Genomic DNA, 27,035 nt, shown 5'->3' with positions numbered 1-27,035 from the left:
TCCCATAAATCATCATGTTGGTTGCCTGGTTAACAACTGTAGTCATACTGTAAACAAAACAGCAGACAAAGGTGCCCTCGTGTCATTGAAGACTAATGGCATGGCATCAAAGCCAGTGAAATTGATTTGTCACCACCTAGTGGTCAATTGTACTTATTACAGCTGCTAAAACTCCCATTTAGTCCTCCCGTTTTCTTTCTTTTTAGAGCACAAATACAGATACAAAAAAACTGAGACCTCGTATGGTTATTGAAAATCTTTTATTATATTGTTCACAGTGCTCAGAGGGTGGTTGTCAGAACACAAATGTACAGTCGAGCAGTCAGAGGACCCGTCAGACACCCCACCTTTCCATATAGAGACTCTTTTCTTGTTTAGACTGCATGACAGACATAGTGCAAACAGCTCTTTAATTTCCAGTTCCCTCTATTAGTGATACAGGATATCGAGAGCTTTATGTGAAAGGTTTCATTCAAAAAATATTCTGTTTAATTCAGCTGCTGTGCTAATAATTATGCACTGTAGTAATAATAATAGTCCATAAGGTAGCACACAGAAATATGAACAATTAAAACTGAGAAGACTCCTTTTGCAGATGAAGAGCATGCAATAGGAAAAGATCCAGATTTCACAGTCAGAAACTGACCGGGAACTTTAAGCTAAAGTATGAGGAGTACTAGAAGAACTGAAAATGGAGCTTATATATTGAAGTCTTAAGCACTGCGTTCACTTTCTCTAGAAATCATTAAGTTACTGCACTATACGCAATGAAGGACATTTGATTATTGGTGAGATTAAAATCTGTTGCGGCATTAAATTTCTTTGTTATTTGCAAACAGTTAGTCGGTTATTGCTGATTGCAGAATACCCTCAGAGGACGTAAATCAGAGGATTCTGTAACATGTTGTTCTACGAGTATATGCTATGTATAAGGTATAAAAAACAGCTGGGTGCGACTGTTATTTTAGAGAATCAAAATATAAATTCACAGACTTCTTTTTCGTGAGATATATTTATGGTAATGTCGATACTATAATTACTCTGGCATATAGACATACAGTACATATAATAGTAAGTAAAGTCAGTATGGCTCAGTTACCCTGTATCAGTGCTAATTCTGAGAGGTATTTGAATACAAGGCAGTCTGAGGCCTTCTGTCTGGACTGGGTCTACAGTATGGCAGTAACGTGTGACTTCAGAATTCAATACTGTTCAGGTAGCATATTTATATGTTTTTTCACTCGGTATTAATGGTAAAAAACAAAACAGATTTGCTCTCGGCAAAGGGAGCAGAACTCACAAATGAAAACGAGGCTGAATTAGTCGGTAAACTTTCTCTGCTGTCACTACATGCAATCAAACAGGCCAGTGTGCGCCAATGCAGTAATGAAACCTTTTCACAGGTGATAACAGTGACATAGGAGCGCACGCCAAACAACAGTGCGAGTCTGAGCAAAGCCAACAGAGTGCTACAGTGAAGACACGTTAATAATTTACCCATTAATAACCAGAGCTACAGATATGAATACGGCCTTTTTCATACAACTCGGCCAGTGACTTTTAACTTTATTGCACATTAAAACACAGCTAGCGCAGCTTTAGAAAAAAAAAGACATCATAGAAACGTCATTAATCTTACACTTTCTGTGAACATGTCATTACTGGAGCTTTAATTATGCTGTAGAACCATTGTGTACAGAATATACTGCGTGTCGGCTGGGTCGGTGGAATCGTAAAGCTCCTTTGTAGCTCAGGAAAACCCGGGCATCTGTAAACACTGCATACATGTGACAACCCAAACTGTATAGAACCAGAGCAGAGTGCTAAAAAATAGACTGTTTAACAGCAGTGTGTTTGGTAATTGGACCAACCAGTATTTACACACATTTTAATTTCTATGGATGACTCTCACCATTGACATAATACATATTATAAACACCATTTAAACCATATAGATTTTTAGTAAGTATGGCATATACTTCTCTGTAACACTGCAGAATAAATATGAATTAAGAGGTATTTGCAGTTACTAATTGGCCCAAGTCTCTTCATGGCATACACTAAGACAGGATACTGTACCAAGTACAAAAGTCTGAGAGAGGTAACAAAGCAGTGAGATGATGTGTCATAACGGTATATGGGCACCTTGGCCTTGTTTATCCGTTGTACGACCTAATCTGACCCCGATAGCGGGTGAAAGATCAATCAGGAAACAAGCTGCTACAGCACTGTGCGTGTGTTTCAGTATATGCTGGTATGGCTGAAGAAAAACAGGCATACACTGTAAAAAAGCTTCTCCAAAAAACAAAACTCCTTACACAATATGCTCCACAGACAGACCAAGTTGCTGTTAAGGCTTTGTTGTATATGAGCTTATAAAGTGAGGTTAGAAATAAATGCACCTATAAAGTTGTTACAAAGAGTGACCGTACCCTGTAAGTAGATGAACACATTGCTGAGATTTTGGCATGTGAAGTGCTGAGGTTGTATATCACAGTATTTACACAGCGTAACATTGCATGAAGACAAACTGGTTGTTTTTTGTTAAAAATGGCTCTCGTTTGCGTTCGGCGAGCGAGCTCGAGTCACAAAAACAAGCATCCACCTGACGGTCAGTGTTCAGCATCTAGCGGCTGATGACACTTTTGTGTATGTGTGTGTGTGCATATAAGTCAGAAAGGGTATTTATTATCTGGGTCACTCTTACAGGTTAAAACAGAATACATGTTACAGTTTACTGTACCTTGACATACCAACTTAGTGCTTTTAGTTAAAAACGCACTTCAGTGAAAAGTAGACAAGTGAGACACTTGATTGAAAAAGCATCCAACAGGAGTTCAAGCAGTACAAAATGAGGAAAAAGTAAAGAGCTTAATATATACTGTCTAAATGTTTAAAAAGCATAGTATATTTGATATATTTATATATTCCACCTATTTTTTCATCTATTTTACATCATGATTCCACCACCGTCCAGCTGATTTGTATATAATTTTGGCTTTTTAAAAAACTCTCCGAGTAGCATTGCACAGTCACACACTAACATTTGTCTTCACTCATCCTCTTCTGCCAGACTTTTCATTCTGTTCCCACTTTCCTCAGTTAATTTGAAGCACATATTATCAACAGGTTATTAAGCAAGGCATGACTTTGTCAAAATTTGCATTAATTTACTAAGATCATCCATCCTGACTGCGTAACTGTGAAAATCTCCCTCCATTTTCATCATTCCTGCAGCGCTACAATCCTTTGCTCCTGCAGAGGGACCCATTTCTCACGTATCCAACCCAACCCAGTGCTCCCACTTTCAGAGCCGTGGACAAAAGGCTGTGGGAGCAAACACCCTGGAGGACACAACAGGGGAGTTGAAAACACTCCTTTCCTCCATTTATAAAGGAAGATGAAACACCCCGTGAAAGAGGAGGGAGATTAAGGGATGTCTGCTCCCTCTCCAACTTCTCCTTCAGGCTCCTCAGCTTGGGAGCGGCCTTGCACATCTGAAGGTGTGTGAGCACATCGTAAGCTGCTCCAGTTAGCTTTGTTCTTGTGCAGGTGATCTAGCATTGTTTGGCTGAGCAGGCTGGGCTCAGTGAAGCGGTGCCACTCCTCAAACAAGGGCTCCACAATGTAGGAAATAAAACCTTAAAACACACAGACATCTTCTGTTAGGTACACACGGTACGGCATTCGCGAACAGGGCGAAAAGAAAGCGCGCTCCCTTTTGATTCTAAGTATTTCCGTATTAGTACACAATAAAAGAAAAATCTAGCCATCACCAGGTCTTAAATGTAGGTAAATACAACCTGAGACGAAAAAAAACCATGACATATTACACCGTCATTATTGATTTAACAAAGCTAAGACAAAATGCAAACGCAGGGTGATTCAGTATCTTATAGAACAACAATAATTTTTTTTCTGTGTGACTTTATCAGTCTGCCACATCACCGTGGGGGAATTTTGGCTCGCTCTTCTTTACAATAGTGCTTTTGGCTATTAAGGTTTGTCGCCATTCATTTATTAAGGTCCTGCCACAGGTCTGGACTTTTACTGGGTAACATCTTAATTTGTTTCTTTTTCAGCCATTCTGTTGTAGATTTGCTGCTGAGCTGGGGATCACTGAAAAGTTGCACGATTCAGTTTTAGCCCAGCTTTAGCTGACTATAGAATTGGTATACAGAGGAGCTCATCGTTGTTTCAGTGACTCCAAGGTGCCCGAGTCCTTTGGCTGGAAAAACAAGCCCAAATCATCACCCCTCCACCTCCTTGCTGATATGAGTGTGCTGTGTTTCATTTTCTCCTGGCAACCCTTCCAAACAAGCCAAACTTGTTTAGTCTTTTTCTGACTGAACTGTCATGAACTTTAACATCTCACATGCTAACTGAGGCCTATAGAGTCTGAGATGTAGCTCTTGGGTTTTTTTTAATAGTTTTCTGTGGAAGCAGTAAAGATATACTTAGCCCTTTGCAAACCGCTTCTTCCTTTTTGGCTTAGTTTTTGTTTAACAATTAATGACACAGTGAAATATTTGATGTTTTGTAGTTGATCAGATAAACTGTATTAACTCCTGATATATAAAACCTTAGAATTAAAGGGGTTGTGCTTTCTTTTTATTGTACACAGAGAGCCCCTATGAAGTGCAGTTGTGTGTCTGTAAGTGCACTCTAGTACTCACCTATCTGAATGGCTGGGACAGAGTCAGACTGTTGGTTGCAGAGAGGACTGATCTCTAGGTCAAACTTCTTCTCCAGGTCACCTGCAGGTTAAATGCCAGAACTCAGAAAACAGATATAAGACATAATGAAGAGAGATACAGATGTTAATCTCTGTTAAAAAACAAAATACTGTGTATAGACTTCAAACACAGTGATGTCTTTATTTGCAAAAATGACATCTCTGCATAACTAGTAGGTAGTGGTGGCTAAATTGAATACATTTATGATAAAACAACACACATTTAATTGATCTCACATTTAGAGATGTCCTATTTCTTTTTCTTTTTTACATCAATATTGAGTTTTGCTTGAATTTTTTAATTGCTTTGCAAGACAGAAAGAGTATTGCTGTTATTAAACAATGAAATGGTATTTTGAAGAAATGCACATTTGGTTTTAACACTGAATATTAGTAAAAGTATGAACTGATCATGTCACTGATCATTTGAGAAAACCTTGACATAAATTGAGATAAGACATCCTCTCACCCTGTCTGTAGAATTCCTCACACACCCGCTCGCTCCACTGCCTGCTTAGCTCCCAAACCCGACATGGATTACAGATATCTGCACACTTGAGTGCAATCTGCAGGTTTGCAGATTGAAAGAAATGCACATATACGGTAAATGTAGAGAAGGTTTTCATTCAAATTCAGCTTATAATGAAGCTGAAGTCACAGGAAGAATTGCTGTGAGAAATGGAGACGGTGCACTATACCTGCAGTATAAAGTGTCTGTGTGAAGCCAGCTGAAGATCCAGGTCCTGGTTGTCCAGATGTTCTCTGAAGGTCATTAGGAACTCATTTTGTCTGTTTATGTCTGTAGCCAGGATGAGAGAGCCCAACCGCTGTTCAATGTCTCGCCTGCAGAAAAGAGGGAAGCGTCACCAAGATGAAACAGCAAAACATAAACTTTCAACTCCACCTGTAACCGAGCAACAACTGTTTTTACAATAACGTCCTACATGGAGAGCTCCTTGGTTGGCGCTCACATACCGAGACTGACCTCTGACCTTCTTGTGAAGGCTCAAAGACTCATGGTGCAAAGAAACAAGAGTAGCAAAAATGCTTTAATTGTATAAAGTAGTACTAGAATACTTCCCTCCAAAAGACTTACATAGTGGACGTGAGGCTCTCAGTCCAAACACAGATGGATTTACATTTTAGAGCCATTATATTGTGCAAGTTAAAGCTTAAGCCTGCATATTGTCCATTTAAACAAATGAAATTTTACAGTAACACTTTCAAATATCCAAATCAGCCTGCTATGCTGTATTCGTGTTTGTGTGTTCTTACGACATGTCAGCAGGCAGGTGGGACAGCAGTCCCGACTCTCGCAGCATGCCCACAGTAGATCTCCAGTGGTGACTCTCCAGCACAGATGTGTTCTAGACAGGACAAATAAAAACCAAACTGTGTTTCAAACAGGCCGAGACACAAGGCCCTTCATCCACACGCTGACATCCATCTGCAAACTGGTGTGTACCTGGTAGAGGGATGCCAGGTGGTGTCTGGTCTTGATGAGGAAGGGCTGGTTGACTCCAGGATGGTCCACGTCATGGGCAGCTGCTGCCATCAGACCCAGGAATATGTCCAGAGGACTCAGATGCTCTGCCAGCTACAACACAGCAATGTTTGTTCTTTACACAGGAGGAAGACTTGGACTCATTTTAAAGAAATTTTAAAGAAAGCTTGTTTGCTTGATTGTGAAAAGACACGTGTTCTTTGGAGAATAATACTAAGTCTGACAAGTGCCCAGTTTTCTTATTACTGCCACTTCTTGGGTCTGTTTTTACAGTTGGTACTTACAAAAGAGGCTGTGTATGAGATTTTAAACATTCATGCAGTGGCATAAAAAACCAAAAACAAACAGTATCTGCGTGTTTAAGTAGCTACTGGCTACACCAGCTGTAGTTTAGGAGGTAGGGCAGATCATCCACTAATTGGAAGCTCGGTAGTTTGATCTCTGGCTGCTCCAGTCTGCATGCCAAAGTGACACCAATTTTCAGAAAACCAGGCTAAAATATGTATTTTATAAATTCACTCAACTAGAATCATTCAAAAGAGAAGGCAAGAAAGAAAATGCACTTGTTGGCATTGTGGGGGCACACCGTAATGTTTGTTTTTTAAATATTTTATGTGGGCTGATGACTGTAGCACTTTTAAAAACAGCTTCTCAGACTGTAGATAAAATATGTGTGTGTGCGTCTACATAATGTGAGCGTTTTGGTCTGTGATTCTTGTGCTTTACTCATTCAGTAGATCTGAATGTGGTATAAAGCACCTCTAACTTTCATAGCACAGCCTACAAATATTACCTGCTGGAGAAAACAAATTGTGTATCATGCCATTTAAAGTACTTGCAGTTAAAGCCTAGATGTGTGCCATAGCATGTAATCATAGAATATTGACCTCCAGGCCTGTTCTTATAAAGGAATGTTTGTTGTCTATGACACACTGGTGCGTGTGCTGACTGAATTTCATTCAGGGCTTTTACCGAAATAGAAGCATCACAAAGCACTTCACAGAGCAAAAGAGGACACAAAAGCAATTACTGAAAAAAGGGAAAGATGCAGAGAAGCTTAATCTGGTCAGAGGGCTTTGGAGAGTTCTCAGAGCTATGGATTGATGTGTCGTTGAGTCTAAGTGAGCGGGAATTATCCCAGAGGGAACAAAGCTAATAGAATATGTCAAGGAGAAGCTTAGCCTGGTGAGGTCTTACAGTGTGAGTATGACAGATAGAGAGAGGCAGAGCGCGTGTGTGTGAATACAGTATTATTCATTACCTTGGGCTCCCTTAGGTAGCAGTACATGGCTTGAGTAACATCAGCAGCATGAACAGCATTGTGATAGGGATTTTGGGAGTGGTAGTCCTCCTGCACCATGCCTAGCAAGGAAAAACACAAGGCCAAACCCTGTGAAACACGACTTTCACACCACTGACCTGCACTACTGTTTTGACTGTTTCAATCTCCATTTGATTTTAAGGGTGTTTTCACACCAACAGTTTGTTTACCCTGGTCCAAGGGTGTCACGTCCGGCCTGCGAAACAAATATATGTGCTAGATAGTTTCATATGTCAATTATTAATGGTCTCTTGGTATGTGGGAGCTGAATCCTCATAGCTTGGATCATAGTCACACCATGGTGTGATAACCACATTCACACCTGCACAAGCAAACTGCACCGCGATAGAAAAAGAACCAGAGTTTGATTCAGAAGGAGTGAACACAGCGGGTGATGTGTTTACTCCTTAACAAGTCCTATAAATGGCTAATTAGTTTTATAAAATTCTGATGACTTGAAATGTCTTTACTGCGATCAGTTTACGCACACAAAGTCCAGACAATGTCTGAATCGGGTCAGCTGGCACTGGATATGATCAGTTTAAGACATAATCTCACTACAGAAAATAATAAATACTTGTTTGTTGTGATTTTACCACACTACTTCCTGCATTATCTTTACATTACACCCAGCACAATCAGACATCACACTGACTTGCACAGTACTAGGAAGCTGGCAGGTGATAGGTAGACAGATAGTATTTTGGCGGGGCATTCAATGTCATTTCCATCGTGCAAAAATTCATTTATACTTGAACCCATAGATTGTGTTTCTTTCCTCTGCTGTGTGAAATTACAAAACGATGTTGACTGTGTGCTCTGTTGCCATAACAACACGTAGCTCATTGTTACTCTGCAGTGTCTATGAGGTACCATTTAGCTTGCTATGGTTACTGGGTTAATATTCACTTACTACAGGAATGTGCGGACTATCACTTTGCCCAGATTTGTTGTTAGTGCTCAGAGTCTCTTTTGTAATGATTTACTGGTTGAGTAAAAAGCAATTGGGAGTTTTCCTTCTCAGCTTTCAGTCCCGCCAAAATAACAGTGCAGGCGCACTTCATAGTAAGTAATGTTTCTATGGAGGCAGGAGAAATAATTATGTGTAAGGACAGCAGTGTTTTAAAGCTGAGAAAGAATTCCTTAAGTCGGAAGCTTAAAAAAACTATGAACACTTTATTGCAGCTTACCAAGAAACCTGTTAAGTTTGACCATATCCAGCTGAAAGTGGTGAATGAGATCGTAGACATTGAAGAGATGGCACATCAGCGTCACCAGGCTGTTACCTAAAGCACACAACATTGACATTCAAAAGAATTCAAATAACTCAGATCAGTAAGTCCACCAAGTTAAAAAAATAAATAAATCACGTTTTACATTTCATATGGAATAACTTTATACAGTGTTTGTGCTGGAAGCATGCATAGAGTGATGGTGGATTGTATCCTGTAGGTGGGGGTCAAAAAAGTTTATGAAAATAACCAATTTAATAATAAATCACCTCACCGTTTGTAAGACGATCGAAGAGGAAAATGTCAAAGTTCCATGTGCCTACTTTTGATAGCATGTGCTAGAAAGAAAGAAAGAAAATTGTCAGACTTTATCTGTTGGGAATATGTGTATGGCTTTGACTGCATATGAATATGTCTGTGTGTTTTCTCACAGCAGCTTGTCCCAGGTAGTCATCATCAAGCAAGTGTAAGGACCTGGGGGTGTGAGGAACTAACCCCCTCAGCAACCTAGAGGCGTGGCAGTATCTCTGGAAGCTCAGGAGACGCTTCACCTTTCTCCTGGTGACGGTCTCTACCTCCCCCTGTTGGGCACTGGCTTAAATTACAAAAAGAAAGAAAATGCATGTTGTGTGAATAGCTGAAACACGTTTTCTACACAAATGGGTGACCTACAGGATTTAAATGGTATGTTGTTCTGTCACAGAAACCAAGAAGAGAAATATTTTAGGTAAAACCCCATCATTACAAAGGGTGGGAATTTCAAAAATAATTTATTCACCAGGAGGTATTTGCCTACTCTTTGAAAATCCCCTCTTCCACCCCTGCTCAAATGACTGTGCATAGTTGTGGTAGACTTGTGATATGAGTTTGCACTGAACCTCCTTCATGAAAGCTGTGGTTGTCTCTGGCTTTGCATGTTTCTCCTGTTTATACAGTAGCATCTAATTTCACAGTGGCACACATGTTTTACTGCTTTGTTTTTTTTCTTCTTGTTATTGTTTCATCATGCTCAGTAAACTGCTTACAGGCACATTGCTGCCACCATCTGGCAGTAGTAGCCTATCACATCCAACCTGATGCCAGTAAAACAAGAGAAATATATACCGGTATATGTTAAAATCAGAAGCACTCATAAAAACTGTTTGTTTGTTTTTACCATGTGTTGTTAGTCATTAAATGTATTTATAGCTGAAATAAACAGCTTAGTAAAAAGCCAAAAAAAAGGGAGGGGGGAATGTCAGACAGTCTTTTCTAGAAGGCCTTTGTGGTTTACAAGGATAGTATTTTGTAATTGTTATGTAACAAGAAAAAAAAAACTAAGAAATTTGAGCACTTTCTTAGGTTGACACGACTAACACTGCTTCACACTGATGTACAGTTAGGTAACTGTTTTGAACAAAGAGACTGCTTGGCCTCTGTGAACAACATCAGTGGATTTTAAATCAAAGAAAGAAAAAATAGATGTGATTAAAGTGCAGACTTTCTGCTTTAAGATAAGGGGGTTAAAAAAAATTGTGCATTAATTGTTTATGACTTACAGCCACTCTTTAACACAGTTAAAGAGGGGTCAAAAATAATTTAATTCAATTCAATTCAATTTTATTTATACAGCACCAAATCACAACAACAGTCGCCTCAAGGTGCTTTATATTGTAAGGTAGACCCTACAATAATACATAACAATTGACTGACAAGCAGTTTCATGGACAGATGAGGCCTGTTCCCAAATGATACAGACAATATCTGGAGATGATTCAAAGAGATCAGGGTAAGTGAGAGAGCCAACATTAGGCTGATAAAACAAACTTATCACAGAAGGAGCAAAAACTTTAGGAGTGGCTAAATCTACAATCTGGTACATTCTTAAAACGAAGGAATACCAGTTAAGTAACACTCGAAGACCTGAAAGACCACAGAAGACAGTTAAAGTGGATGACGATACAATCATTTACATGGTTCAGAAAAACAACTTTACAACATCTAACCAAGTCATGAACACACCTCTGGAGGAGGTGTATCATTGTTCACAACAAGGTGCAAATCACTGGTAAACACTCAAGAACAACAAGGCAAGATTAGACTGTTTACGACAATATTTTTTCATCGTTCTGATGGTCACTGTAGTGGCTATATTAATTTCTTAAAGTTCTCTCTTTCTCTTATATGTAATATAACCACACTACTGACGGACAAGCGCCTGTTTTTATGCGTTGTGGTTAGCAACAACGACGGTAACACCTTCGCGTGTCCGCTTGTTTATGTTCCACATAAACTTTTCACAATAAAGCTCAAGATCCTGTTGAGACTTTTCAAAATAAACAGAATCACGTGAAAGAGCAGATTATTTACGGATGAGAAGTAAAAAAAACAGCCGCCAGGTGCTAAAAAATAAACCTTAGACTCAAACGTTAGAACAGGCAACCCGCAGCACGCCGTGTAATAAATACAACTTATGGCTAAAAATATATAGTTTCATACATCGGTTAAAACCCTCGACTCAGGGTGAAGGACGCGCAGCTGGAAACACTTCACGCAAGTCGAGCTACCTGAGATTCACAGAATTTACAGGAAATGTAAAATTTTTGTGATTTATAACGTTATCGGGAAAATAGAATTCTTATTTCGGGATATGAGATTTTGGTCATATCGCACAGCCCTACCTCAAAGAGTTTTCACAGTTCGGAAAAGAAAAAAGAATCTGACAGGTGAAACCTTGCACCAGAATGATGGGAAGAGAAAAGTATGGAGAAGGAGAGGAACAGCTCATGATCCGGAGCATACCACATCATCTGTCAAACATGGTGGAGGTAATGTTATGGCATAGGCATGTATGGCTGGATGGTGTTTATTGATGATGTGACTGCATGATAGAAGCAGCAGGATGAATTGTGAAGTGTACAAGGCTACACTCTCTGCTCAGAATAAGCCAAATGTTGCATAACTGATCAGACAGAGCTTCACAGTGCAACCAGATCATGACCCAAAGCAAACTCCAAAAACAACCCAAGAGTTTCTCAAGGCAGCAAAATAAGATACTCTTCAATGGCCAAGTCAGTCACCTGATCTCAACACAACAGAGAGGCTTTTCAGTTACTAAATACAAACCTGAAGGCAGAAAAACCCGGAAACAAGCAGCAACTGAAGGTGGCTGCATTAAAAGCCCGGAAGAGCATCTCAAGTGATGAAACACAGTATCTGATGATGCTCATGGGTTCTACACTTCAGGCAGTCATGGGCTGATTTTCACCCAAGTATTAAAAACAATCCTTATATTGTGTGTGATTTGCAAACAAAGTTTTAATTAATTTACATTTGTTAAACCCTTTGAATGAAAACTGAAAGTTTGCCCTTCAATTAAATCTTGACTGTTTGACTTAAATTTCACTGTTGTACCTTTTAGTAGGTGTTAATATTAGACTGAAATACAGAAACAATCAAATACAGTTTATTGTTGTTCCAAGAAAATTTCATTTTCCAAGAAGTATAAAGGAGAATAGTTTTTTACATGTATATTTTTTTTTTAAATGAGGAGACTTACTTTTTAAAATTCGCAGATCAATCAATGGGTAAGAGCCTCGTCTCTCAGCCAGCAGCACACCAGCATGACCAGTGTTCAGCCTGCCATCAGCTAGATGGAGAGAAGAAAGAAAGACAGAGGGGGTGTAACCGAGAAACATGAATAAAGAAAGAAAGATTTGGGATTATATTTTTGTGGTGGCTTTTAGTGGCACACATACCCCATGAATAATAAGTCAACGTTTCAAGAGGAAGCGCGGAGACGGAATGAGAGCAAACAAGGGGCTGACGGCAATGGCAATTTTATTTATATAAGACATTTCATTGTAAGTACACTCAATGTGCTTAGCAGAGATGATACAAACAAAAACCTGTGTGGGTTTACAATGCCTCAAAGCAGTGAAAACAGCAAAATAAAACTTTACAAAGAACAAAAAACAGAGCAGCCAGAAGGGTTTTGGGAACAGTGTTGTACTTAAAGTAGATAGTCAAGATAATCAGCCTCATGGATTCAGATTCAGATCAGCCCCCGTGAAACAAGAGGATCCTTGATGACACAGAAGAACCAGGACATCATGCATCTCATCCGGGTTTGCCAGAGGAAAATGGATTTCATGCCACCTTGCAGCTGTAATGGATCACACTAACACTTTGCCTTTATCAGATTGTTATTGCCTAAACTTTGTGTGTGTGTCTGTGTGTGTGTGTAGCTGAAACTGATGGTTTCAATTGGTTTTAATCTGAATCAAATGTCAGGTTTGTCTTACAACCAAAGATTAATTGAAAGACCTGAACTTTTTTCTTTTCTATTATAAAAAAATTGATTTCTTTGAAGAGCCGGAGTCTTGTTTTTGTTCCTTCTCTGAAAAGTTTTGTTTTATCAGCCTAATGTCTTGATTTCCACTGTTTACACAGCTGACAAATGTTTTCTGGGGAACATATTGATAAATGCCAATGGATATCAAACAGCAAATTTTCTCCTGAAAGGAATCGAGTGTTTCAGCAAACTGTGTGAACGCTCATCCACAGTCTTGAATAGCCTGAGAGGTCCCCTTCTGGGTTTTCCTTGTGGTTCGAGCATCTATCTGATGGAGAAGGAGCACAAAAGCTAAACAGAGACTCCTAATACTTCCTCTGTTTAGCACTTTGCAATTCACACACTCTGAGGCCAGAGAGGAGACACAAAAGAACTAGGTCCTAAGTCACAGCCAACATGCACACAGATAAAATTTGCACTTGAATAAGCTATGGGTATACTGAATAATTTACACGTCAGTTGTGGGGAACTGGAGCGTATTATATCCCTAAGGTTGCCAAATCACATCACCTCTTTGAGTCTTGCTTAGGAGATGCTAAAAGCAACTGAACTACCTGTTAATGGGGTTTGAGTCACTGTGGTAACGCCCTCGAGTTGCCAGATCTTGCTATGCAAGTTTAAGCTGCCAAAGCGTTGGAGTTTGCAGGTAGATGTTGTGTTTGCATGTGTGTGTGTATGTGTGCTTTGCAGGAAAAAACATATGGCACAAATGTTATAAATCCTGATTTATACATGTAAAAAAAACAAAAACAAGTGCAGCGGGGAAGTGACTCAGCCTGCTAAAGAAGGCAGAGGAGTCCCACTGGCCTAGTTTTTGCAATAAAAGGAGAATAAGGGGAAGGCCTCTTTGCTCTTAATCCTGTGTTCTGATGCGCGAGGAGAGGAGGAAATACATCTTCTGGAAAAACACCGCAGTCACAGATCATCCTCCTTCTAACTCAGACAAACACAATCACACCAATTCCACCCCCACCTCTCTCTCCCTCTATTCAAGCTGCAGTATTTTTCATTCACATCATTCCAAGTTTTCATTTTCTTCCCTAATTTTTGGCATCTTTTTGCACATCCTCCTCCCTCTCCATTAGTGCCCTCATCCTTCGTTCCCGTTCAACAACTACACCCCATCCCTTCTCAATATGAGCCATCATTTCCATCACCACCTGCTCCTCTTCTCCATCCCTCTTTCTCTCTCTCTCTTCCTTTAACTCCGTGTGGTAAAATAGGTCATTGATTCCACTATGCGCAAAACTGGGTCATTTCAGATGAAAACGTGAATCAGTCGGGAGGTGTTTTATTAAAGAAGCGGCGACGCACATGCGCCTCGTCACGCAAACCATGCTGTTGTGCACATGCACGCTTGTAAATGAGGTTAAATCCCTGATTCCAAATACAAAAACAAGATGGCACAATTGCCACATAGCGCCCACTCACGCGAGCAGACACAGGGGAACTGACAGGAATACATTCACTTGGCTTCCATGAATCTGTGGGTGTTTGTGGCACAAACTGTACTTTGGGGCTGTTCTGAAATTTTAACACATGCATTGCTGTCATATGCAGTGCCAGCATATGACAGCAACCCCCCCCCCCCCCCCCCCCCCAAAAAAAGCAAAACAAAAAACAACAACAACAAAAGGAAAAACACATTTTAAACACAAAGGGGGAGATGATGTTTTCTTCCACCAACAGCTGCTGCTTTATCTGGATACACAGATAAATACAGTAAACACACTGACCAGATACAGTAAAAACCCACTGGTAATGCTACCATTCTTTTTTTTTTTTTATGAGTATGTGCACTTCTACTTCATTGTCTTGCTAAGACTGACATCCAAAACCACAGGATGAAAGTTTATTGTGTTTTTTAAAAACTATCCATCTGTGCTTTGTGACGCTTTCTTTAAGCCCTTGCTACAGTAAATGTCACAATGACTCACAATCACCACTGACAACTTATCAGCAGTGTCTCCACACATTTGTATGTGCTGATATCAAACAGTGCGCAGACAGCCATTCGCCCTCATTAAGAAATCGTCGCATGTATGAGGTCATCACAGGGAAAGTCACCGACAGAAAACAGTATTTCTCCATTTCCCCCTTGCTTGAGTCAGCAAAGGTAATTCCCCACATTATGAATCATCGATTCATTATTAAAAATCCACGTTGTTCCAATTTTAATCATCAGATTATTATAAAAATATTTTCCAGTTGCTGTCAGACTTCAAACCTATTAATTTTCCTTAAAAGGTTAAGTCTCACTAAACACTGATAAGACAAACTGAAGGTATCGTAGAAGAAGCCCGAGATCGAGCCGAAAACACTTCTAAATGTCAAAAATAAATATTCAATAAATACTCAGTCAACGTAAGTTTTTGGAATCACATCCTATGTGATAATGATGCTATGCAACTGATGCTGTGCAACTTTCCAATGCTTTATTACTGTGATTGTTAAATATAAAACACATTGTCCTTATTTGCGGTTGATGCTGAACTTCGTTAGTAAGAGACATAGGCTTGATTGATGATGTCACACGGACAGCTGCAGCTCACAGATGGTAACACAGCTTTATTTAATGGACCCTCTGGCTTTACAGCCCAAATCCCTCATTTCACTGTCTACTCTGCTCAGCTGTCTGAACTATTCTGAACCGCATTTCGACCTGCGTGGCGTACGACCACACGCGCATGTAAGCATACGGCCCGAGGAGTGCTTGTCAGAGACAATCTGTCAAATCTGTCTTGTTAACAGTGAAAACATGGCACGGACTCAGAAGCTCAATATTTAAATAAAAAAAATGAAATGCATTTGCAAAACCACAAAAAAACAAGACCTTAAACTAATTTCAGTGCTAATGGGTGAAACTGAGACGTATGAAATTTGTCTCTCTCAAACTTGGACGCATTACCTTCCACACGTGCACTCCTGTTTTCTGTGTCCAGCTTTATCTCTTCTTCCTGCTCCTTTCCTGATTCCACCCAAGGACTTGCTTGATTTCTCTCTGGCCCCTGAGAGCCTCCCTTGCGTGCTCTCCACGCTGCTCTGAGTTGCCGTATAAGAGCTGGTAGCTCCAGGGCTAGGGAGAGGCCACCACATGTAACAGGAGGAGTCCTGAGGGGACCCCAAACTGGAGAATCAGGAGGCTCCTCTGGACAGACCCCAACATCAAGACCGGTGTCCCGCATCCTGAGATCTGGGCCCCAGAGTCCCTCTAGGACAGGCATTTTGATACCACGCAGGGATAGAAGGATGGATGACAGGTGCACCAAAAAATATCAAACTCAAACAGAGGCTGAAACAGAGGAGAGGGTGAGAAAATATGGTGGTGTTGACAAAGAAAGAGGGAGAAGAAGAGGGAAGGCAGAAGGAGAAGCTCACTGTCAGGTAGCCATGGGTGAGGATGAAGGAGTTGTCTAGATGTAGGACAGTGTAAGAGAGACTGCAGGGAGACACGGTATCAGTAAAAGGAAAGTCAGTCGAACAGAAAGAATGAGAGCATAGAGGTGAGGAGTGACAAAAAAGAAACAAAAAGTGAGGTGCCGTGAAAAGCCAAAAAACAAGAGAAGAGAATCGTTGCGTATCCCTCTGTCCCAGAGCCACTGACAGTCTGGTTCTTCCTTCTGCCGCATTCTCTCTTCCCTCTTCAATCTCACTCGCGCCAACCTTGTTGTGGAGTCTAAAAGCCCCTCCTTCCCCCTCTCTAAGCTCGCTCACACACCGTCTCTCTCTGCCTACTAGCCCAATAACAGACCAATAGGATTGTGGGAAACACCGTCGAGCTTCGGTTCACAGCTTCTGTCACATGGTGAGAATAGTGAGACCAAAGCTGTTTGAGGTGAATTTAGGATATATACACAGACGCATCAGTCCCCCGAATTAATTTTCACAACAACGGTAGTTCAAAACATTAAGTCTATTTTTTACAAATTTAGCATTTAAAGGCAGACAAGACTATAAGAACTCACTACAGGCCTACAGTTTTTTTTCAATTATATGCATCATTGTTGGATGGAAACAATAGAAAATACTACTAATATTAAATAATGTCCATTCAACTTCCAATGCATCAAATTACTTTAAAAAAAATTAAAGCAAAGAGAGATATTGAAAATTACAATAACATAAATAGAGGTAGTAAACTCAACCAGACGGTGGACATCAGTGGTGAAGTGAGCCATTAGGCTGGAGAAGCAATCCTATTGGGCTTGGTTAGCTTGTGGGTGTCTGAAGGCAGCTCGTAGGTACTTGCAGGCCAAGTGTGGCTCTGGTAGTAGTTGAAGCAAAAACTCAGGAGCGGAGATCTTTGGTGAGCATGACTTTTGATCAGCCTTGAAGAAATTCGGACAAAATGCGAGGTGATGTCAACTTAGGCTATAGTCAGGATGTGGAAGGAATAATTTTAGGATTTCTTCAATCCCACTGACATAGCTTCTATAAAGGAAGCAAAATTAGGGGGACGAGGGGGCACTGAGGTCACTCACGGTACCAAAGAGGAGTCCATCTGTTAGCTAAACCTCAGATCCAGGAGAAACCATGCAGTGTTTGTCGTGGCCGTGGAACGCTGGACCAACTTTTTAGCTTATGCTTATGCAGTAATTTTTGTGTCATTTTACAAGGTTCAGTCTCCAGAGTGGGAGATCTTTCTTTAAATCATCAACTCTGACATTAAAAACTTTTTAAAATTATTTATTTATTTACTTTGGGAAAACTTAAGAAGTTGGGATGGGATTTGTATGGCACAGGACTTGGTGCTAATAAATATTTAAACACAGAACAGAGGGAAGTTGTCACTGATTACTTTGGCAGAATATTGACTAATGGTGTTACCACAAAGAGCAAGCCACCTATCACTGCAGCCTATTACATATTGCATTTTCTAATCAGCACACTGTATTGACAGTGAATATTACAACTAAGTGGACAGATCACCTGAAAGAGTTTGCAATCTGCGTCATCAGCATATCAGGAGCTATTTTAAGATTCCCACCTCTACGGGCGCATAGTTTATTTAACTCTTATGCATACAAGCTCTTTTTTTACTAATGCCCTGTTCCCAGGTGCACTGACTCAGTAACAATGCCACAGGAGCAGGATTCAACAGAATACAATTATAAACTTCTTCTGCTCGGGGGTAAAACGAGGTGCATGCTGTGAGTCACCATTCATTAAGGCCTCACTGGCACAGGAACACTTGGGTGGATTTGCTGTGATTTATTGGCTCTGAATTCTTCAGTATAGGTGACTAACCAGCCCTGGGCCAAAACACAGCAAGGGTTTTTGAGAGTGGCAGAAGAAGATTTGAGAAAACAAACAAACAACCCAAACCCCTTTAAATTCTTAGAAGATTTTCATGTTTTAGAAATGTTAAAAGAAAATGGTCAGTTTTCAAAATTAAAATGAAGTAATTTTTAAATCCGCTAGCTAATGTCCCTAAACTAAAGCTAACTCTCTGCAATCCTCTGTTCGATCAATTCTACCTTAAGCCTAATTCATTCTTTTATCTCATACAACCATTATGCATCATGCAACTGTGTCCCTTCTCTAGCCTAATTGATTTTATTGGCCCAATTGTAGCAGAGACTTGTACTTCAAGACAAGTTCAAACCTCTCTGTTTTATGTCTTTTCAACCATTAAAGACCTGGATTTCCACTGCAAATTGCTTGTGCTGGACCTAAAAAGCTGGCAATGGCAAAACAGCAGAAACACTGTTGTCATTGCCTTTGGAAAGACTTATTACATGAAATTCACTGATGACTCACAAATGCAGCCTATAAATTCTGCCTGTCACGACTTTCTTTTACTAAATAACAGAATATTCAGTTCTCAAACCCACTGAAATGTAGTCTGGTTCTCATAAGGAACCAAGGCTGATGAAGCTCCTCAGCATTGAAGCCCAACACTGAGCATCCTTGATAAATGAGATCACAAGGTTGCTGGTTATCAGTTGTCTCTGTTAACGCTGAGTTTATCCATCCAGCTTTTCAGAACCATAACAGTGAGATAAAAATGTGATAAAAGCAGAAAACTAGATCATAATGACAGCTAAAATTGATGTAGATATTGTTGTTAGTATTTTAGTGTGACTAGCTCCCTAAGATGTTAGAAGCTCTGTTTCTGCAGGAAAAATGAACTTTCACATGGAAGTATCTGTTATTTGTTATCACCTGCTACATTACTGAAAATATATGTATTTCTGTGGCTGCTGAAATCTATTAATCTGAATGAATTTCAGTGAATGTAAGCCAGTTAGATATAGCATGTGCTCCTCTTTACATGCACTTCATTTGGAGGATGCAGTACTAACAGTTTTGGTTTTTCCAGTGGAATTGTTTCCTTGAGAAACGGTCACATGCAGACAAAAGTTTCAACACCCTCGCACTCACCCTCACACACACATGACAGGAACATAGCCTTGAACGCCACGTATCACTTGCAGGGAGTTCGTTCTAAGAAATCACGAGACAAAGAGCATTAAGATAAAAGATACACTACTGTGAGAAACTGTGTGAAGCAGGCAGTGAGAGTAAATGCAGAACAGAGTAATTCATTGAAAATGTATCATTGCTATGTGCTGAGAATATAGTTGTTTCATTGTAGCTTAGATCAGCATTTGGTATTTTGTGTAAAATGTATTTTCTTGTTGGCTGTATTTGTAGTATTTCTCTGTGCTTGCACCAAGAATCTTACTATATTCACATCAGAAACAAATTTCCCCTTAAACATGGAATATTATTATGCTTAGACTAGTGACAGCCATTTTCAGAGGATTGAACCCTTGGACTGTCTATATGTTCACATCATTCATTCATGCAACGGCCTTAAGGAAAATTCTGCAATTTTGGCAAATATGAAATGTGATTACCTGGACTTTATCATAACCTGATTATATCTGAGTATTCAAAGGTCAAGGTCACAGTGACCTTATGTGCATTCCATCCTTGTGGAAAATGATACATTTACATTACATCTGGCATAAATGTCTGTCTTGCTGCCATAAACATTGCACTATTGAATTAATATTTAATTAAGCTTGAATTAATTTTTAATTAAAGGTTACCTTGTACCAGATAAGAAAATCTGTGCCGTGGGTTACTCTTTTTAGCTTGGTTGATTGGAACACTAAATCTCTGTAGCCTAAGGAGAACAGTAAAAATGCCTCTTTTATTTAAAACCACCAGCAAATAAAAACATATCTGTGTCTTATAACTCTCTGTTCAAGTCTGAGGTGTTCCTTTAAGGCAGAATGCTATATCAACATTAATAACACATACTTAAGATTTCATTCAACTCAAATTTTAACATTTGAAATCATTTGTAATCTGTACAGTGAATTTTAACCAGTTGCTCACTCTCTACATATGGCTTTTGTCTGCATCATTGTAATGCATTTCCAGATCTCTGCACGACATGTTAACAGGGGGTAAACAGTGCCGTGGTTTAACCAATCATTATCTATCAGATAGACACAGCTCATACACAACATGTGCACATATAAAAAATAAAATAAGGGGAAAAAAGATGTGAACAGTGTACGTTTTGTAGGTTTTCTAATAAAGATCACTTTATATGGCTGGAAACCACTGACTCTCTGTCCTTTAGATTTTTGAAGGAGACTTGAAGACTGGGTCTTTCTTTAATTTAATATGATTTCTTTTCAAGCCTGCACTCATTGAAACTGCAGTGTCCCCCACATGTTGTCATGTCCCACCCACAGACTTAAAAAAAAAGAATAGCTGATCACACTACAGTCACACGCTCAGAGCAGCATGCAATAATCGACAAACGTCTCCTACATTTTCTGAGAAAGACAAAGATAAAATCTTCTCTAAATGATTTTATTGATCTCAGGCAAACTACTGAAACAAACAGCGACCTATAAAGATATCAGTGCAATTCCAATTTCAAATGTTTTCAAGCATTTCTCCGTAAAACTCAAGCATTGTCAAGGATTTCCCGCACAAACCATGTGAAACTAAAGGGGGTCAAAGTCAGAGCTGTGAACAAAAATCAGCTCGCCTGACTCACTGACTTCTTTCAGGTGTCTTATTTTCTTTAATGGGAACCCCTTCCTAATTTTGAGTTTCCGTTTCCCAAAGAGTACTCTCATCACAGTGTCTGTCTTCTGCCTAGTTATAGCCTGCAGTCATTAAACTAGCCTGTACCCATTACCTATCATTTAGATAGATAAATTGATAGATATAAGGATATATGTATTTTAAAAATGTTAAATAACACAGTGAGTCTTAACAGTGAAAGTGTCTCATATAGTAGCTTTCAAGAAATAGTGCTGGTTGTGTTTTTATAACAGCTACAATGACATTCATGGTGTAAGGGGTTAAACGACATCAGCATTTGTATTTTTAGACACACTGTTGTGGCTACACTTCATCGTCTCATCCCCAAGGTCTAAGACTGTAGTTATGATTAACAGCTATATCTCCTCTCAAGATAAAGCCTTTGAAAACATGGCCTAAGCAGGCTAAGTCCTGCATATGTAGGACTTTTCCAGATTAAAAACACATTGTGTATTGAAACCCACAGAGCTGAACAATGTAGACAGTTTACAGAGATAGCGGAAATATGCATCCCTGTTTGACATAGAGATTATTCTCGGCCAAAGGTCAGTGAAAGCCTGAAACCAAATATCTGAAAACACTATCTTCTACCAGACTACAGCTGACTACATATGCTGTATTTACAGCATACGTAGCACATTGATGGAATCGGGTCAATGATCATTCTTACCCAGCATGCGAACCTGTATGGCATTCTGCTCCCAACTTTTGAAGGCTACAGCTCCACACCTCTGTGACAGAGAGGAATAGGGAAAAGGGGAAAGGGAAGGAAAGGCTGACATTAATATTACAAAGGCCAAAAATATGCACACTGCTATCAATGAACTGTGTTTAGTGAAAAAGGAAACTGTGCTAAAAGCCGCAGTGACCCTACGTGTGAAGCCACAGACGGTTTTCACACTTGTGTGCCACCCCTGCACTCTTTTCCCACAAGCCCTCACTTAAAAGTAAGAGAAATTCTAAATGAACAGTTATAAATGGAAATTGAATTTAAACTAAAAACGAACTAAAGATGATCTATCTATCCAACCATAGCAAATAGCAAATATTTCAGGAGATTTTGGTCTATTTTCATCACATCAGGACACTTCCTGTGTTGGGTGCTTTGTCAAACTGAAAAAGTAATTTGGGGAAGGAAGAAGGGTATTTATTTAAAGATTATTATTCATCACAGTGAGTAAGAGAGGGTAGGGGCAATCAGTGACACTGGCATCTGTGCTTCCAGTAGAGACATATCTGTGTTTTGGCCAAGAATGCTAAAAAGTGGGTCAGGCGGCATACTGGCATACACTGGCAATGATTTGCGCATTGATCACATGCTTCCACATGGTTGGCCCTCACAGCCAGGGGTCTTTAGTCATCTTTTTTAGTCATTTTCTATCAAAGGTGTACTTGTCTCTAATTTAAATCACATGTTTTTTTGTTTGTTTGTTTGTTTCTTTAATAGTGAAAGATGGAGCAGATAAGACTCACAGTACTGTTCTTCTCAACTCCCACCCTCCAATACCTGATACTATTACACTGTTACTATCGTTATTGGTATAACGGCAAGTTAACATTAAGTTTACAGTTAAGAATTATTTTTACAAAAATGTCACAATCCCTGAGTTTATGTAATTGTTTTCAATTATATATTCAGAAAACTTTATTCTCACCCTCCAATTAAACTCAGGCCTCCGTTTAAGACTCTCAGCTCAGATGCTACTGTCCCACTGGACGTTTTTTTTTTTTTTAGTTTTGTTTTGTACTACAAAATGTCGAAGAGTCCCTTCAAAGTAATATGAATGTCAAAAGATTAAAATACCATGACTGTCTTATGAGTCAAAATTGATAAAGCTTGCTAGCAGTGCCACATCTGCCTGTGTACCCTGATCTGATGTCAGCTCTTGAGTATAATTAAAACCCAGAGTCCTGTGCTGTAGATCAGTCAGACACAGCTCGGTACATTTCCCAATTGAGGTCATCTATTTATAATAGCCAGTAATGGCTATAATAGTTATAATGGCTTGACATCTATGTGCATTTTGGAAACGGGTGAGAGGGGACTGGGTACAATGTGGGAACAAACTACATACACACACACACACACACACATATATATATACATGACATCCTGCATCGTCCCGGTCCCCAAAAGGAACCGGCCCAATGAGCTGAATGACTTCCGACCGGTGGCACTGACGTCACATCTTATGAAGACTCTAGAGCGGCTCTTCCTCAACCTCCTCCGACCACAGGTACAACATGCCCAGGACCCACTACAGTTTGCATACAAGGCGGGTGTCGGAGTGGAGGATGCCATCCTGTACCTCCTACACAGAGCCCACTCACACCTGGATGGGGGAAAAGGCACGGTCAGGATCCTGTTTCTTGACTTTTCCAGTGCCTTTAATACTATCCGGCCCTGTATGCTTCAGGAAAAACTGAACAGGATGGAGGTGGACCCCTGCCTGGTGGCCTGGATCTCCGACTACCTCACCGACAGACCACAGTACGTCAGGCTGAAGGACATCACGTCTGACACTGTGGTCAGCAGCACAGGAGCACCACAGGGAACTGTGCTGTCCCCTCTTCTCTTCACCCTGTACACCTCTGACTTCTGCTACAACTCTGAATTATGCCACATTCAGAAGTTTGCAGATGACACGGCCATCATGGGGTGTATCTGGGATGATCAGGAAGAGGAGTACAGAAGTCTGGTGAGGAACTTTGTCGCATGGAGTCACACAAACCACCTGCAACTCAACACCTCAAAGACTAAGGAACTGGTTGTGGACTTCGGGAGGTCCAGAGAAGGTCCACTGCCGGTTCAGATAGAGGGGGAGGAGGTGGAGGTGGTCAACAAGTACAAGTACCTCGGGCTGTGGGTGGACAATAAACTGGACTGGTCATGCAACACAGAGCACCTGTATAAAAAAGCCCAAAGCCGACTGTACTTCCTCAGGAGGCTGAGGTCTTTTAACATCTGCAGGAAGCTCCTGAGGATGTTTTACCAGTCGGTGGTTGCTGGAGTACTTTTCTATGCTGTGGTGTGCTGGGGGAGCAGCACAGCAAAGAAGGACTCATCCAGGCTGGAGAAACTGATCAGGAGGGCTAGCTCTGTGGTCGGCATGAAGCTGGACACTCTGGTGACAGTGGCAGAGAAAAGGACACTAAAGAAACTGCTGGACATTATGAACAATGCTGGGCATCCTCTGCACACGGCCATAAACAACCAGAAGAGTCTGTTCAGTGACAGGTTGCTTCTCCCCAAGACAAGAACTAACAGACTTAAAAACTCCTTTGTCCCACACGCCATCAAACTGTTTAACTCCTCTCTGGAGGGGAGAGGGAGGGGAAACAGGAGGACAAAGGAGGGGGGAACAACTAAGCTGTAGTGCCTCTTCACCTCACTGTACAATACCTTGTGCAATACTTTTGTAAATAGTCAACAGTGCAATAGACTCAATACTTGAAATGTGCAATTCACTTGTATTTTTATTTTTTATTCCTATTTATTCTATTTATCCCCTTTGTATATTTTATTTATATTTGTTTCTGTATTTATATGTGTGTGTGTGTGTGTATGTGTGTGTGTGTGTGTGTGTGTGTGTGTGTGTATATATATATATATATATATATATATATAACAATTCTGTAACTGTAACTTCGGTCGTTGCTGTGCTTTTTTTGGAAATCGAATTTCCCAGAGGAACCCACCCGAGGGATTAATAAAGTTCTAGCTTATCTATCTTATCTTATCTTATCTTATGACTGAAAGCAGGTACTCTAGCTAACCTGACAAATCATCTGTTATCCATTATTAAACATGTTCTTACTTTGTTACTCCTTTGGAGCAAGACAGTCATAAGCATGTACCTTGAGTAGGAGGATTTACATCTGATTTAGCGCACATTGTTTACCGTCAAGCAGGAAATGGGTGGAAGGAGGCAAACCAGAGGCAGTGACTGTTCGCTCATTCAGCCCACGTGGTTATGGCATGTTTACAGGACACGTCTTGTCATTTTTTTCCATGATCTCTATGCTCACATCATTACTCATTTCATTTGGCCAGCTTTCTAGTTTAAGTCTCTCTCTCTCTCAAATGCTTATGACTAACACAGCTTTTCACTCTCCTGTACATAGCGGGGAGTCAATGTTTTGTTTTTGTTGATATTTATCCCCCATCCGTTTTGTGCTAGGGAAACAAATGGCAATTTGAAGTGTTTTAAATTTTCGTTACACTATGTTTGAATATTTAGCCAATACAAAATGGATGTGGTACAACATATGAATGGTTGCATCTGTAGCTAAATGTCCACTCGGGTACCAACAGGTCAGTGACAGTCATGGATACAGATGTTTGGACAACAAATAGTTTTAAATTATTTAAAACTTTTCATATATACCACTGACAAATTTCATTAAACCCTGAAGTGGAACATGGTCAAAGAAAACACATATTAAATGTTAATGTTATGGATCAGTTTCTTCAAAGGTTTTCATGGGCAGGGTCTGTGCAGGCATCACTTGTACTAAGTGATGCATGGAATAAAAGAAATAAGCAGTGTGCATAATGATGCATAATAATGCATAATCAGCATCTATTCAAAATATCAGAGGGCAGAGAATAGTAAACATCAAATCAGGGAATTAATCTAACAATGACAATTTAACAGAAACTAACCCAAAAATTCAACAATTACTCAATAATATCATCTACCAAAAACTTGCTGGTAGCACTACAATGCCACACAGTCAAGAAGTGGGGACAGCTAAACCATCTTCCCCACAATTGAGTAAGCTCCACGCTTCATGGAAAACCATGAGGTGCGTTACAAAGTTCCTGAAATAACTTTTATTGTAAAAACCACCCTCTCTAATAGGCTACAGACCCTTTAGTTAGGATTAGAGTTATTTATTTATAAGGTTAATAAGGTTAAGGTTAATAATTTTCATGCACCTCTTTACCCATACCTTATGTAAATAATTTATGCATATTCAATTCAAGTATCTGCTTAGACATTTATAACTGAACATCTAATACTTAACATATATGCTGTGGCATGTCAGCAAATACCACAAGCAAACCCAGCCAAAAACAAGTCCACTTCACATCTTTCCCCTGCTTGCGTGTGGTCTGCAGTGCCCAGGCTGCAGGTTGACTGCTGTAAATCTGTCAGTACACTGACGTGACACATGGCAATAATACACAAGGCCGAACACTGCAGCAAACACGGCGTACAAGAACAAGCCTGCACCAATAAGTCTTTACCACAAAAAAACACAAGGTCATTATTGGCTTGCTACATGTCGTGCAAACATTTAGTCCATATGAGAATACTAGCATGCTCATCCGGTATTAATGCAACGCCACAGCATGCACCATAAACAGTATTCGCTCACTACAAACTCTCATTTAAGCGCCAAAGACTGTTCACAGGTCGTTACGGTGTAACGGCTTTCTGCCGTTAAGGCCTATTACAAAACAAGTCTGTCTGTTTAGAGGCAAGCAGCCGACACAGCTGGGGGAAAAAATCACAGTCTACGTACCTCGACCATTAAACAGGACATTTAACCATCGTGGCAGCTCGCAGATGACAAGTGAACGCTACGGAATCAGGCGCGTGCGGACTGTTTTCATGTCACGGGGGGAGCTCAGGAGTTAATCGCGTACAGCAGGACGAAAGGTGACAGAGTCCGAGCTGACAACTGTTTTAAAACAACTATTTCATCCTCCTCTCGCGGTTGTCCCTCATCATACTCGCGTGGTAAGCATACTGTGGGCTTTTTAAAAGGTGAAACCGAAGTTGCTGTTTTCCCTCTCCGCCCCTGCCCGCGTGCTGCTGCTGTGT

General features: G+C 40.2%; 1 protein-coding gene across 4 annotated transcripts; it reads right to left on the bottom strand.

Moving 5' to 3' along the window:
- Positions 1-241: 241 nt before the first annotated feature.
- Positions 242-27,035, bottom strand: LOC113037531 (3',5'-cyclic-AMP phosphodiesterase 7B). Of its 4 annotated transcripts, none has more exons than XM_080289937.1 (14): positions 26,734-27,035; positions 21,872-21,932; positions 19,510-19,572; positions 12,331-12,420; positions 9,224-9,387; positions 9,067-9,130; positions 8,751-8,846; positions 7,501-7,601; positions 6,201-6,332; positions 6,011-6,102; positions 5,440-5,578; positions 5,205-5,307; positions 4,677-4,757; positions 242-3,641 (listed from the first exon to the last, which is right to left on the bottom strand). In XM_080289937.1, the coding sequence occupies exons 3-14, from the start codon at positions 19,532-19,534 to the stop codon at positions 3,430-3,432; spliced, it is 1,299 nt and encodes a 432-aa protein (XP_080146063.1). In that variant the 5' UTR covers positions 19,535-19,572; positions 21,872-21,932; positions 26,734-27,035; the 3' UTR covers positions 242-3,429. The 4 variants fall into 4 exon arrangements, with proteins under 4 accessions (XP_080146063.1, XP_080146060.1, XP_080146062.1 ...); XM_080289934.1 differs by lacking the exon at positions 19,510-19,572 and adding an exon at positions 16,034-16,417; XM_080289936.1 differs by lacking the exon at positions 19,510-19,572.

Source organism: Astatotilapia calliptera, chromosome 15 (genome assembly GCF_964374335.1).
Source record: "Astatotilapia calliptera chromosome 15, fAstCal68.1, whole genome shotgun sequence".
Taxonomy (NCBI): Eukaryota; Metazoa; Chordata; class Actinopteri; order Cichliformes; family Cichlidae; genus Astatotilapia; species Astatotilapia calliptera.
Note: the sequence above shows the minus strand (reverse complement) of the source record. Positions and strands in the feature narration are given on the sequence as shown.

Excerpts from the sequence above, each read along its gene's own strand:
- LOC113037531 (XM_080289934.1), bottom strand. The coding sequence starts at position 16,349 with ATGCCTGTCCTAGAGGGACTCTGGGGCCCAGATCTCAGGATGCGGGAC. Across the intron at positions 7,602-8,750 it reads CAAACTTAACAGGTTTCTTG|GCATGGTGCAGGAGGACTAC; the intron begins GTAAGCTGCAAT and ends TTTCCTTGCTAG. Across the intron at positions 6,333-7,500 it reads GCTACCTAAGGGAGCCCAAG|CTGGCAGAGCATCTGAGTCC; the intron begins GTAATGAATAAT and ends GCTGTGTTGTAG.